Genomic DNA, 13,731 nt, shown 5'->3' with positions numbered 1-13,731 from the left:
TTAACAATTACTTCTATATGCTGCTGCCTTATTAGATGTCTCATTTTTCTCAAATTGTACTTTTTAGATCACTTTCACAAGTCTCTCCTAATGTCAAACAGTATCTTGAGAATAATCTCATTGTTCTTACATTTGAATTCATAACTGTCCCAATAATTTAATCAATTAAAACATATAAAAAATAAAAATCTCTAATAACCCAACTTTCAAAGTGATTAATATTATTACATTTTATAAAGATAATTGAACTTATTGCTTACATTATTTTATTTTGAAATCAATCATAAATAGTTAATAATTTATCTAAAATTATGTAATAAAATTACTTTTCCTTTCATTCACTTTTTCCCTAAAAATATTTCATAAATCATTTTTTTATTTCTGATTATAACAGACAAACATAATAATTTTTAAATGAACTGAATAAATATAATAATTAATAAATGTAGTAATTAAATTTGTAAACGTGGGCCCATTAAAAAAATTAATCATTAATGTCTTCTTCCTTCTCGAGAAACTGACGACGACGACGTACTCCCCATGACTCCACTCCCGAAGAACAAGTCCGACAAGTAATTCCCTAAATCAACAGGGGCATATCTGATAATTACCTCATCGCCGGCGCCGGCACCGGCACCTCGTTTCTTCTCATACAATTCCCGGTACGCCGGCACCAGCTTCTGCGCCAGCGACAGCTTCACCGCATCTCTGAGTTTCCGATCCGGCACCACCCATTCGACTTGTTTCCGATAAGTCTCTTCGAAAGCTGAATTGAATCCCCTGAAACAATCCGGCGAGTTTCCGGCCATTTGTTTTATCTCCTCCATTGCTGAAAACACTTTTCCCCAACCTATCCTCTCGTAGTTAGCCATGTATAGTTTCACTTTCTCTTCATGCTTCGATATCCATACATCTCCTAATAGAAGCTTCAAATAGGTAGATTTCACCTTTGAAACAACGTAGTTTATGTTGTTTGCTAAGTAGAGGTAAGATAAAGAAGCGTCTTTGAATAGCTCAGCTTTCGAATCTAGTTTGCAGAAAAGGACTAGGATTATCCAACCCAGTCTCAACGAGACTGATGAAACCTGATCGGAGGCGGGGCTTAAGCTTGAGATGTAAGTCGTCGGCATCGGAGATTGAGCTGATTGTTGCCAATCGGAGACGATTTCTGTTAAGCTTCCGCTGTAATCGGATAGGAACACGAGGTAATTCATTACGTAGCTTGTTAATGGATGTACACCGCCGTTGGCGACCGGCGATTTCGTAGCGTCCTTCTGTACAGCTGCCTCGAATTCGGTTAGCATTGACCGGATTGATTCACGGAGTCTGGAGAGTGATGTTTCGCACTGTGATTTAACGACTGAGACTGATTCCTGTGAGAAAATTGTATTGATTTCTGGCCAGAGATCGAAGATTGAATCGTACATGTCGAGTAATCTGAAGATTTTTTCCGGCGAGAGTTTTTTATATTTGGAGATGAGTTCGGGGAATATGAAGAGAGTCAAGGCGCCGTCCTTGCAATTATCGGTGAAGCAGGATTCAGCGATTCTTGGTGGTGAAGAGAAGACGTTATCGGAGAGAATTCTTTCTCCGTTGAAGAGAGTTTTCACGGAATACTTCACCGCCTTCAACCAGCTCTTAATTTTAACCTCAATCGTATCCCAATCCATTTTCTGAACTTGCGATAGATTCAACTTCTCAACGCCGAGTTCATACAAAGTCTCGTCGACGATAGATTTCCGTACGATTTTGTAGATCTTCACACACTCCTTCGTGTAGCCAGTTGATGTCATACAGTTAGCAATCAATCTCAGATCGGACATCGCGTTCTCCGTCGTCGTCGTTGACTTTTCAACCTCTTCCGATACTGAACCACCGGTCACTTGCGCCTCCTCATCGTCCGATTCGTCGAGTTCGTCCTCAAGGCTGGATACAATTGACATCCTGGATAACCGATTAGAAACCGATTCCGGATCTAGAACGTTCCTGTTCTTGGATAAGATCTGGTAGAATTCATTCTCAAGTCTCTTCATAGCAATCTGAATAAGATTCTGTGATTGAATCAACAGTTCGGATTTGGACGCCTCGGAGGCGAGGAAATGCATCATAGTCTGCAAATCCTTCACCGACCTGAGGAACGCCCTGGCCTCTTTCCTGTTACCGGAAAAGAGAGAGTCGTTGCTGTAGAGGTTAGAGGCGTTGAGGTCCCATTTGGTGATGATTAGTTTGGCGTTTTCGAGGTTTTCTATGGAGAAAGTGAAGTGTCTGGGAGTTGAAGAAGAAGAAGGAGATTCAGTTCTTACCGGAGAAGATGTGTGATGATAGTGCGTCGGCGGCGGCGAAGGAGTTCTACTCCTTGATGAATTGAAGGCGGTCCTCATGGATTCAGCTTTCCGGTAGTGTGTGTGTGAGAGAGAAAAAGAGAAAGAGAAATGGATAATGGCCGGAAACGCAGAGAGCGGCTGGGTGGGTGGCGGTGGTTAGTGGTTAGTATTAGTTATAATAATAATATAGGAGAGTCCGTCCAAGAAGTCCGCCCGCTCTTACGACTAACGAGCTATGAGCTATGGACAGTCCTTCATTTGAAAGCAAGTTTTACCACCTCTAATACGGATCCCACCTGTCCAGGGGCAAATTAGTATAGAAATTTATTTATTTTTATTTTATTTTTAATATTACTAACTGTGTGAGAGGGACCGGACCAGGATTCCATAAATGGGCTGTCCTCAAATTTCCCTTCTAACTTTTAAATTATTTAAAAAAAATTAACATTTTTAATTTTTTAAAAAGGTCAACCATTATCTTCCTATATAATTTTTTTTTAATTAAATATTAAAATATTATTTTTTATATATTATTTTTAATCATTATTTTTTATATTTATATATATATAATTATTAAATCGCTTATATATATATATATATATATATATATCATTAATTTTTATATTTATATAATTGAGAAATGATTAAGTAAGGGAATTTGGTGAGGGAATGATTTGGCATAATCTTATTCGCTGAAAAAATCAAATAATTTCTCTCTTTTCTCCCACTTTTACATGTTCTAACCAATGAATAAGGTGATGCCAAATCATTCCCTCACCAAATTCCCTCTCTCTATCACTCCTCTATATAATTATTAAATTTCTTTCATATATATATATATATATTATTTATTTTTATTTATACATATATATATCCTATCATTTCTCAAGGGAATAAAAGGAAGGAAGCAGCGAAATGACGTTTTCGGGCGTGGTTACAAAGTGAGTTATGATTGAGAGGAGATTTAATTATAACGCGTTGTCGAACATAGATTTGAGGGTTGATAGAGGATTTGTTGAAGAGGAAGGAATGAGAAGGAGGAAGAGAACGAGAAGTTGTGAGATTAATGGAGAGAGTAAAGCCGATTAATGGAGAGAGTAAAGCCGCCAATGGACGTGAATCCATTTTCTTGTTGGAATTCTGCTTTTTTGTGGAGAATCGGCAATTTCAGAGGAAGAGAAGAGAGATTTAATTTCAGACCTATCTGAATCTCGGATGGTTTCCCAAAGTATTCTTGTTTGGCGTTCAACTTCCCAAACTAACATAGTTTGTTCATTCATTCTCAAACTAATCTAGTTTACTGTTCAAACTTAATTTTTTATTTTTTTATTATATTTAAAATTCATTATATATATATATACTATTATTTTTATAAATTTGATATATTTAAATTATTATTTATATAAAGTAAATTATTTATATTTTGATATATATTTTAATTTTTGATTATTTATATTTCCATATATAATTTAATTTAATTATTTTTTATAAATTTATTTATTTATATTTTAATATATATATATATATTTACCTTTCAATTATTATTTATATAGTGTAATAAATATTCTCTTAAACAAGAAATGAATTATTAACGAGGTCAAAGCCAACGTATTCGAACCGAAATGGATAACACACGAAGGACCATTATTTGTGAGAAGTGTGGCTAAGAAGGTCAACCGAGACGTAACCAACGTTGTCCTAAGCAAAATCGTCAATAACTTAAATAAATGATAATTATAATCATTTTTATGAATAGTTAATTATTATATTGTTATGATTAAAATGTTTAAGGGAATATTTATTATACTATATAAATAATAATTAATATATATATATATATATATATTAAAATATAAATAATTAAATTTATAAAAAATAATAATTTAAATTATATATGAAAATATAAATAATCAAATTTATAAAAATATAAATTTAAAATATATATCAAAATATAAATAATTTAGTTTATACAAATAATAATTTAAATATATATATAATGAGTTTTAAATGTAATAAAAAAAATTGAGTTTGAATAGTAAACTAGGCTAGTTTGGAAGTTGAACGCCAAACAATGTTATTTTGGGAAACAATCCCCTGAATCTCGGTGGGGTGGACGGGACATAGCGAATTAGTGCCAGTCAAATCAATTTTTTTTTTACCTTATTTGATTTTCTTAACTAAATATAACTAATAATGTTATAATTATTTTGATATTTTAATTATGAACCTTAATTTATTTTAGTGAAATGAAAAAAAAAATAAATAATTTAAGAATAGATATGTAATAAACAATAAATATATATATATATATATATATATTATATATATATATATATATTATATATATATATATATTATATATATATATATCTTTTATCATTAATTTTTATATTTATATAATTATTAAATTTATATATATTATTTATATAATTATTAAATATATATATATATAATATATATATATAAGCGATTTAATATTTATATATATAAATATAAAAAATAATGATTAAAGATAATATAAAAAATAATATTTTAAACTTAACCCGCTACGTTTAACTAAAAAGTTAACAGAAGAGTCATTGGTGACCTTTCTAAAAGTTGAAGAGGCAATTTATTTCAAAAATTGATTTGAGAGTTAAAAATGAGCGATCGGAGTAATTAGATGGTCGCCCAGGTAATTTGTCATATTAATAATGTTTAAATTTTAACTTTTTCTTTCATTTAATTAGTCGGAGTTCTTTTAAATGAACGATAATTGTTGAAATAGAGAAAGTCGAACGAACCAATGAAACGATGTCTGTAAAAAAATTTACTAAATATTTTGAGTGGTAGTTAAAATTATCTTTAGCCGAAGATTTGTAAATAACACCGAAAAATGTCATGCCAAATAAAAATGAATCATATACTTATATGACTATAATAATGAGAAGATGCATGTAAGATATTTGTAAGAGGTGATACATATAAAAGATCAAATACATAAAATTTTTATTTTTTATTGTAAAAATGAAAAATAACTACATATTTGATTATTTCGTCTCTTTTATTTTAAGAAGGAACGAACACGAACTCGAGAAAGAATCACCAATATAATCGAAGGGTATAAACAACAAACTATTCACCAATGATTGATTGAAAGTATTATTCGGATTATACAAATTTGAGACTCAAATTTGATCCAACTAAATAAAATGTCGAACTGTACAAAACGCAATACTTACTCAAATAAAAGTGATGAAAAAAATAAATGATGCACAATCCTGTGTTTAAAAAAGTCATTAGAAAAAAATAATATTTTAACTTATCTATGAATTGTTTTTTTACTAAGAGAGAAAGAGCATCTATTATATAAAGTTTTTAATTTGATATTTGTTGTTATTATATATATATTTTAATTTATAAATATTATTTAAGAATATATCGACATATCAAAATTTTAAAATTTTTATATATTTTCGATAATTTTTGGTATCGTTACAATATCTTCGATATTTTGCAAGTAGGAAAATGTATATGTAATTTTCTTATCCCGTTAATAACACCGTATGGATCCAAATTAACCCTAATTTTTTATATGTTTATTGGTTTTAATTACATATAGTAAAGTGTGGATTGACAGATAGAGGCCACTTACCATTTTGGGAATGGACTTTATATTATTATTCAACTACTTTAGCTCATAAATAAAATTCATTTCCGTCCTAAGTTTCGGTCTTCCTCCCACCATATTTAAACATAATATGTAAAAAAATATTTTAAATAACTTTTATATATTTGAAATAGTTTAATATATATTATTATAAATTAGTGTTAACTGTAGTTATCCATTAATTTTTTAATCAATCTATCATCATTTAAATTTAGTCAAGTAATTAGAGAAAATTCCGCAGCATCCTAATCTTCACAAAAATAAAAATATAAGTATAGAGAATATTATATACATTGGTGATACATGATTCTTGTATGATAAGGATTTAGTTGAATATTATATTTGATTAAGACCAAACAAAGCATTGACCATCCATTATCATTATTATTTTAGTTGAGAAGTAGTCATAATTATTGAATTGGGTTAGCTTTTTAATAATATCCCCTGTTTTAGACCATTTTTATATCTCTATAGGTTATTTTTAAACTATGAGTTGAAAATGTATTTAAAACTAGTCTTTTATTCTATTATTGCAACTACATAACTGGTCACTTGCTTGAAAAAAAACTGCATAAATAGTCACATTTCATTCTACTAAATAAAATAGTATAAATTGTAATTTGGGCTCGAGGTTGAAGCATTACAGTGATTTCATGTTCGAGCTTTCAAATCCATCGAGTTTCAAAATTTGAGATTCTTTTTTAACCAAATGAGTTTTGTTATGATATATAGTTAAAAAATAAAAAGATATTAACACTTATTTAATTATTATTTTTTGAAAATAGACATTCAAATTGATTTGAAACAACAACTATAGGATTTTAATCTTCAAGAATATTAATATTCCATTGATTGTTTAAAATATTCAATCAGTAAATTTTAATACAAAGAGGTCTAATCATCTTCTTCCTATGTCAATGTGTAAATTATATTTTATATACTTTCTATTTCCATTAAATATTTAAAGTTGTAACATTATTTTTGGGTGGGGAGCCATGGTGAATTATCTTTGAAACACAAGAATAACATTGTAGTTATATATTTGTGATGATTTTATTGCATCTAGCAAATACAAGATTTGATAATTCCTTTTGGGGGTAAATTTAGCTTTAAAATAGTAAAACATTGTTATTACTAAAACAACTGCAAAACTGTGAAATAAAACGTGGCCAAATATTAAAATAAATGTCTATATACTAAAAGTGATTGAAAATGGTAACATAGCATTGGACATTTAAGGTGTTTTATGAATGAATGTTGCATAGCAATTGGTAAAAAAATATTTACGAGTGTAAACATTAACATTCATGGATGCTGATAAAATCCTCTTTCCGACTTTATGAGCTGCTAATGTTTACAAATCTTAAAAGTTAACAAAATTGTAAACCCTCAATTTTCAATTTATCATTTTTCTGAAAAAAATAAGAGAACATGCTTGCATAGGTGGGCTTTTTGAGCCAATAATAAAGATGGGCTTGTTAATAAAAGTTAAATAAAATAATAAGATGGGCTTTTCAGAATCTATTTTTAAGATAATGTAGAATTTATAATTTAAAAATAAAAACTCTTCAAATATATTATATTATTATAATAATATAATATATTATAATATATTTCTAAATATATTTGTCAAATATATTATATTATAAAAATAATATAATATATTATGATGTAGACAAAAGACGAACAATAAGTAAAAAAGGATTTTGAAAAAAATTAATAAATGACCAGAATAATTCATTCCTCGTGGCCCATGGATATCTTATTTAATTTTCCTGGATTTATTTAGTTCTTCCTCATTCTCTCTAATTTCAATATTTTAATATACTTTTCAAAAACATATCTGATTTGTTTATGTTTTTTTCTTTCACATTTATTTCTATGTTATTTATGTATTTTTATTTATTTATCATTGATTTATAACACAATATTTTAAAAAGTATATATATATATATAAGTTAGACAAACACCATTGAAGTATGTCCCATCTCTCTTAAATGAAGACTGAAATGCTTCAACTTGTTCATAATTTCTTCATAAATTTGATCACAAACAGGACAAATTATTAATGTTCATATATTAATTATCGGATAGATAAGGTCGGATATTAAAAAAATTATAAAACGACCCAATTATCTTATACATTCAATTTATCAGATACATGTTTTTCTAGCGTTATGTATAACCGACTTAGTAGGATCAAATTTAAATTTTTAAAAAGAAATCCGACCCAATTCTACCCTAGCTAGATCAAACAAACATATCTCAGCGTATCCTTTGCCTCTTCCCTATTTGACAATAGCCATTAACATTATTGTCACAATTAGCTGCCACCCATTTCCCACCACCAACCAAACAAGACCCAGCAGAAGAACAAGACATTTCAACAAACGAGGACCCCGGTCCAGGATCCTTAAACCCAACTGGAGGAACCGGAAATGTGAGAACCGGCGGCGGATTTCTCCATTGGGGCAAGGGACCAGCCACAAGAACCGTCTGCAGCAGAGGACCGGCATCTAGAACGGCCTTCAATAACATCCCCTTTTGAGGCAAATCCTTTCCCTTGACGAAGTTGTCGATGATAATGGAAGAAGAAGAATCATCCGGGTGATCAATTACAGGGTCCTCATGAATTTTGTTTAGAATTAGAAGGGTATGGTATTGAGATATGGCTTCATCTCTTTCCTTGTATGCTAGGTTTAATGCATTGATGAGTTGTTTCATCTTCTCATTGTTTTTTCCCAACTCCTCAATCGCCTCAATCTTCAATGATTCTAGTTCCAAGCTGGTGTAGAGTAATCTATCTTTCAATTCATAGATGTTCTGTTTCATTTCATGCCAAAATAACATAATCATTCAATTCAATTCATATAGATATATACATAAAAGAGATTAAAGGATGATGATGATGATGATGACCCACCTCTTGATAGCACCATAAAGAAGCCATTTCTTCCATTGTATAAGCTCTTGGGATCAATGGGATGGGTGGGGACTGTGGGGGGAGATATGTATGTTCTTATAGAGGGGATTATATTTTTATATTTGGATAGATAGAGAGGATCAAGGTATTTATAGAAGAAAATTAAAGGTTTCCAAAGTGGGTCTTTTTCTCACACACGAGTCATAAATGACAGTCAACGATTATTAAAAGCAAATTAAATTACCATAACAATTATTAAGTCACAAAACACCATTATCTACTAATGTCACAACTACCATGATACAATCTTAAATTTAAGCTATATAAATGGCACAAATGGGCAGGCATAACTTATCATTGCGTTTGTTTAGATTCATTTTGAGAAGAGTGCATTGCATTTTCTTTAGTATATTTGCTCGTAAATCTCTTAAAAAAAATTTAAAGACTTAGAATTTTTTTTTATAGTTATGATATGTGTTATAAGGGATGGACTCATGAATTAGAGTTTGACGGACTTGAAAAAATTTTAGAGTGAATTTAAAAAAATTACGATCTTTTTTTAATAAAACGAGTGAATACTGCCCATTTTTTTATAATTAGATAAACAAACAGTGAATTATATTGAATTTTTTAAGAAAATAGAGATGATGTCACATTTTTATCGTTAAAAGATATATATATTTGGGGTGTGCTCCAGCCTACCCAAACCCCTACTTAGATCCATCTTTATGTATTATTTTAAGTTCTCAAAAAAAAAATAAAAAAAAATAAAGCAGCATATAATCTCATTCCAAGAAATCAAATAAATAATAAAACGTCATATATTTAGACCAAAAATATGTAATGTGCTTAAACCTTAAGATCCAGTATAAACCTTAATATGTAATATTAATTGCGGGTGGGTTAGTATGGTATACCTTATTTTTTTTATCTATATTTATAGCTTACCGAAAGTTTCGGTATAAAAAAATTCATATATTTACCTTAACTTGATTTCGGTGTACCTCAATCTCGGTATGATATTTGTATTATACATTTCATATATCAAAAAAATTAACTTAACAAAAAAAAAACAACTTAATATAGTTAATACATAAACGATACACAAAATTAAAAATATTTATTATAAAATAAAGTATTATATTTTATAAATTAATAATATAATTCATGCTATATAATAATAATAATAAATATCAGTTAATTTAGACTTAATTAATAATAAAAAATTTATCACTCATTTTAATTTGTTCATTTTTTCTTTGAACAGTATTTGTATAATTTTTTCTTTGAATTTTTTTTCTTTACTTAAGCTAAAAATAGACTTATTAGTAAAAGTTGAGGATGGGATTGCAAAAATATTCTTGAAAATAATTGAAAGGAATGGGTACCTATTTTTCACTTTCTTTCCATAATTGTAAGAGATTAAAAGTTTGGTTGGATTTTTTTCTCAATTTTATCGGCAAGTTGGAGAGATATATATTCAATATTTTTCAGTATAATTATATTTTAATTTGATTTTTAAAAATTATGTTTCTATAATTAAATTAATATTAAATATATTTCTTTTCTTATAAGTATTATATATATAATTTATAAATATTATTTCGGTATATCTCGAAAACTTTGAAAATCTCATACATTTATCGTACAGATAATTTCGGTACGGTACCATACCTTACATTTTTTTCGATATACCTTAAAAATTGATATTTTCGATATATTGCGGTAAAATATTTTCAATATAAATATAATATTCGTAATTTTTCCCCCCTAATTTTATTTGTCTGTTTATTATAATGTTATTCTTAGTTTTGTTATACTTAAGAGGCTATAAGTGACTTCTCCAAAATATACTTCAACCTAGAACCTAAGGTCCAAGAAGAGTAATATAAATGAAAGTCTATACGTTCTATTTACACATCAATTAAAAAGTTTATACAATAACATTGAAAAATACAAAAACACATATTATACTAATTATAACAATGCATCTTGTAATTTATTGTACCATCGATTAGTTCAAAATTATTGTAAAACATATTTAGCATTATACGATAAATTTTACACTAGTTGTGGCATCATAACTATAAATTTGATATGCTTATTTTTTTCTAACTTAATTTTCAACAATTTTGTCGAGTATTTACACTTGTTTATCAACTATATTTGTTGAACATTATAACCAAACTTGTGTTTGTTGCTAACAATCATTTGTTATGTATATGTTTTGTCCATTATTTTGTTTGGCTCGATGTTATATGAACATATGCAAGTTCGAAATATTTCCTATGTCATTTCCTCCCTTATAAATTGTTTAGTTTTTAAGATACAAAAAGAAAAGATATTCAGTCACAAGATAACATGTAAGACTTTTAACCCAAAACACACGAGGCCAGGATTCTTCATTCTTAGATTCCCTCTCCATTGATGCCAACATTTTACCAACCAGAAATTTTAAGTATTCCTCTAGCTCCATTGTCGACCATATTATATATGCTAGCTAACTCATAATTAACCATATAAAGGCAAGCTTATTAATTTGTATCCAGTCACACAATTTGTTTTCTTTTTCTTTACCAAACTAGCTAGCCAACAAAAAAGATAATACTAGAATATTTTTAATTTAAAATTTAAGAAAGGAAACTTATAAATGTATATTTTCAAATGGGGGTCATTAATTATATATACTCATGATCCATCATCCCTAAAAAAATAGCTTTCATTCTATAAGTAAGCATTGATGAATAGTAAAGTTTGGTATGTGAGTAGGTGTAATGGCGGCAAAAAAGACAAGAAAATAAAAACCCATTACTATTGTATCATTGTGTGTGGTCAAACCTTTCAAAAACATAAAAGACTTTCTCCTCTTTTATATGTGAATGTGATCATGACTTAAAGGAGATGAAAATGAAATTCAGAAAAGAAAAAAAATGAAAATGAAAATGAAAGGTTTTAAAGATTTTACTTCTTGCAGCCCAAAAAGTATAACAAAAAAGGTGAGACATTTATGATCGGGGTCCACTTCAAACAACATTGTGAAAAAAACCCACCTAATTATTGCAATAAATGAGAAAAGGTGGTCATAATCTCATATCGATTAAATATATGTTCTAAAAAAGCTTCCAAATAAGTCGTGTTGATCTTGCCTTCACGTGCTAATGCTAGCCAATTCTCTAATGGTAGCAATGCTTAATTTTGTTTTTTTTCCAATGCCGAGTTCTAACATTTAGGCTGTCTTAGTAGTTATACCATTTTTTTTAATTTTATTTTATTAACTAGTGTCTCATATTGATAAATTTTCTTCACTTTAGTATATATAAATTAGTGTTTTTTTTTTAATTAGTAAAATCATTAAAAAAATTAAAAATTAAATAAAAATAATTTGGTCTCATAAAGGTCGTTGGGCTTACCCATGGCCAAACTTTGCAATTAAATTATTTATCGAAAAATCAATTTAAAGTAATAGAGACAACTCATTTAGATCATGTTATTCAAATGCGGAGGAGAAACTTTTTTATAAACCATCTTTTTAAAAACAAAGTATTAGTTAATTAGTTGAGGTGATATTGTGGGAGTTATTATTATTATTATTATTATTATTATTTAGGAGGGAGTGATTTCAAGTACACTTCCAAGGGATTGAATAAAATTGGGCTTGGGTTGAAAAGTCCAATTTAAACTAGCAAGGACAAATTCTTCATTTTAGTTTTAGTTTCACCCATGACAAATTAAATACTATTTAAATAAATCACTTACAAATATCAAATTTATACTAATATTTAAAATAAATTAATTTAGAGTAGAACCCATTGCCAAATAAATAGTAGGTAAAGGTTTGATGTGAAGTAGTTAGTTTGCACATTTATTTGTTGTCGGTTACATAATTATTTTTATTAATTATATAATATTATTATATTAGTTAGTATAATGACAGTCATTAATGATGATAGGAGGTTAGCAAATAGCAACACAAAGACCCTTTGACTGAGGGAATGTGCGTGTACAGATTCGGTTTGGTATTTGGTACACAGAATTTTCATCATTAATTAGAAACAACTATTTTTATTCATTTTTCCTTTTAATATATATCTATAACTAAGAATAATAATCCTTATTTCATTCATTAGTTATACCTAGCCTTTAGCAGTTAATTTGCACGAGTAATAATATAAAAAACCGTGAAAAAAATTACGAATAACATTTTTAATTTTATTTTTAATCGTTTTAAGTTTATGAGTGGGTCAACCCACAATTCGATCCAAGTATCCATCTAGTCAACATCATCATATATATAGATTAGTTAGTTAAAAAGTTGAACTTATATTAATATTAAAATGTCTCGCGTTTATCAAATTTGGTGTTGAATTTAAAATATAAAGTCTTTATAGCCTAGTTGGTTAAAGAGTTATACTTGTTTTGTTAGATTGCAAATTCGAAACATACCGCTAGCATTTTTAATTTTATTTTTAACCATTTTAAATTTAAAACCGGGTCAACCCACAATCCGACCCAAGTATCCAAATTAACCATAGCTCTCGACCCGACAATCCGGACACTTTAAAAATTAAGCATCATTATATATATATATATATATATATATATATATATATATATATTAGTTAGTTAAAAATTTGAACTTATATTAATATTAAAACGTCCCTCGTTTATCAAATTTGGTGTTGAATTTAAAATATAAAGTTTTTGTAGCCTAGTTGGTTAAAGAGTTGTACTTGTTTTGTTATGTTGCAAGTTCGAAACATACTTCTAGCATTTTTAATTTTATTTTTAACCGTTTTAAATTTAAAAACGGGTCAACCCACAATCCGACCCAAGTA

At 28.4% G+C, this 13,731-nt stretch overlaps 2 protein-coding genes across 2 annotated transcripts; both read right to left on the bottom strand.

The window, feature by feature from the left end:
- Positions 1 to 475: 475 nt before the first annotated feature.
- LOC124917001 (exocyst complex component EXO70H1-like) lies at positions 476 to 2,579 on the bottom strand. Its single transcript, XM_047457606.1, has one exon. The coding sequence runs from the start codon at positions 2,379 to 2,381 to the stop codon at positions 492 to 494; it is 1,890 nt and encodes a 629-aa protein (XP_047313562.1). The 5' UTR covers positions 2,382 to 2,579; the 3' UTR covers positions 476 to 491.
- A 5,530-nt stretch (positions 2,580 to 8,109) lies between these two features.
- LOC124922435 lies at positions 8,110 to 9,106 on the bottom strand. The gene is made up of 2 exons (XM_047463164.1): positions 8,897 to 9,106; positions 8,110 to 8,796 (listed from the first exon to the last, which is right to left on the bottom strand). The coding sequence occupies exons 1-2, from the start codon at positions 8,930 to 8,932 to the stop codon at positions 8,239 to 8,241; spliced, it is 594 nt and encodes a 197-aa protein (XP_047319120.1). The 5' UTR covers positions 8,933 to 9,106; the 3' UTR covers positions 8,110 to 8,238.
- Between the last annotated feature and the right edge of the window lie 4,625 nt (positions 9,107 to 13,731).

Source organism: Impatiens glandulifera, chromosome 1 (assembly GCF_907164915.1).
Source record: "Impatiens glandulifera chromosome 1, dImpGla2.1, whole genome shotgun sequence".
Lineage (NCBI taxonomy): Eukaryota > Viridiplantae > Streptophyta > Magnoliopsida > Ericales > Balsaminaceae > Impatiens > Impatiens glandulifera.
This window is presented reverse-complemented; position numbering and strand designations above follow the sequence as displayed.

Excerpts from the sequence above, each read along its gene's own strand:
- LOC124917001 (XM_047457606.1), bottom strand. The coding sequence starts at position 2,381 with ATGAGGACCGCCTTCAATTCATCAAGGAGTAGAACTCCTTCGCCGCCG.
- LOC124922435 (XM_047463164.1), bottom strand. The coding sequence starts at position 8,932 with ATGGAAGAAATGGCTTCTTTATGGTGCTATCAAGAG. Across the intron at positions 8,797-8,896 it reads CTTTATGGTGCTATCAAGAG|AACATCTATGAATTGAAAGA; the intron begins GTGGGTCATCAT and ends GAAATGAAACAG.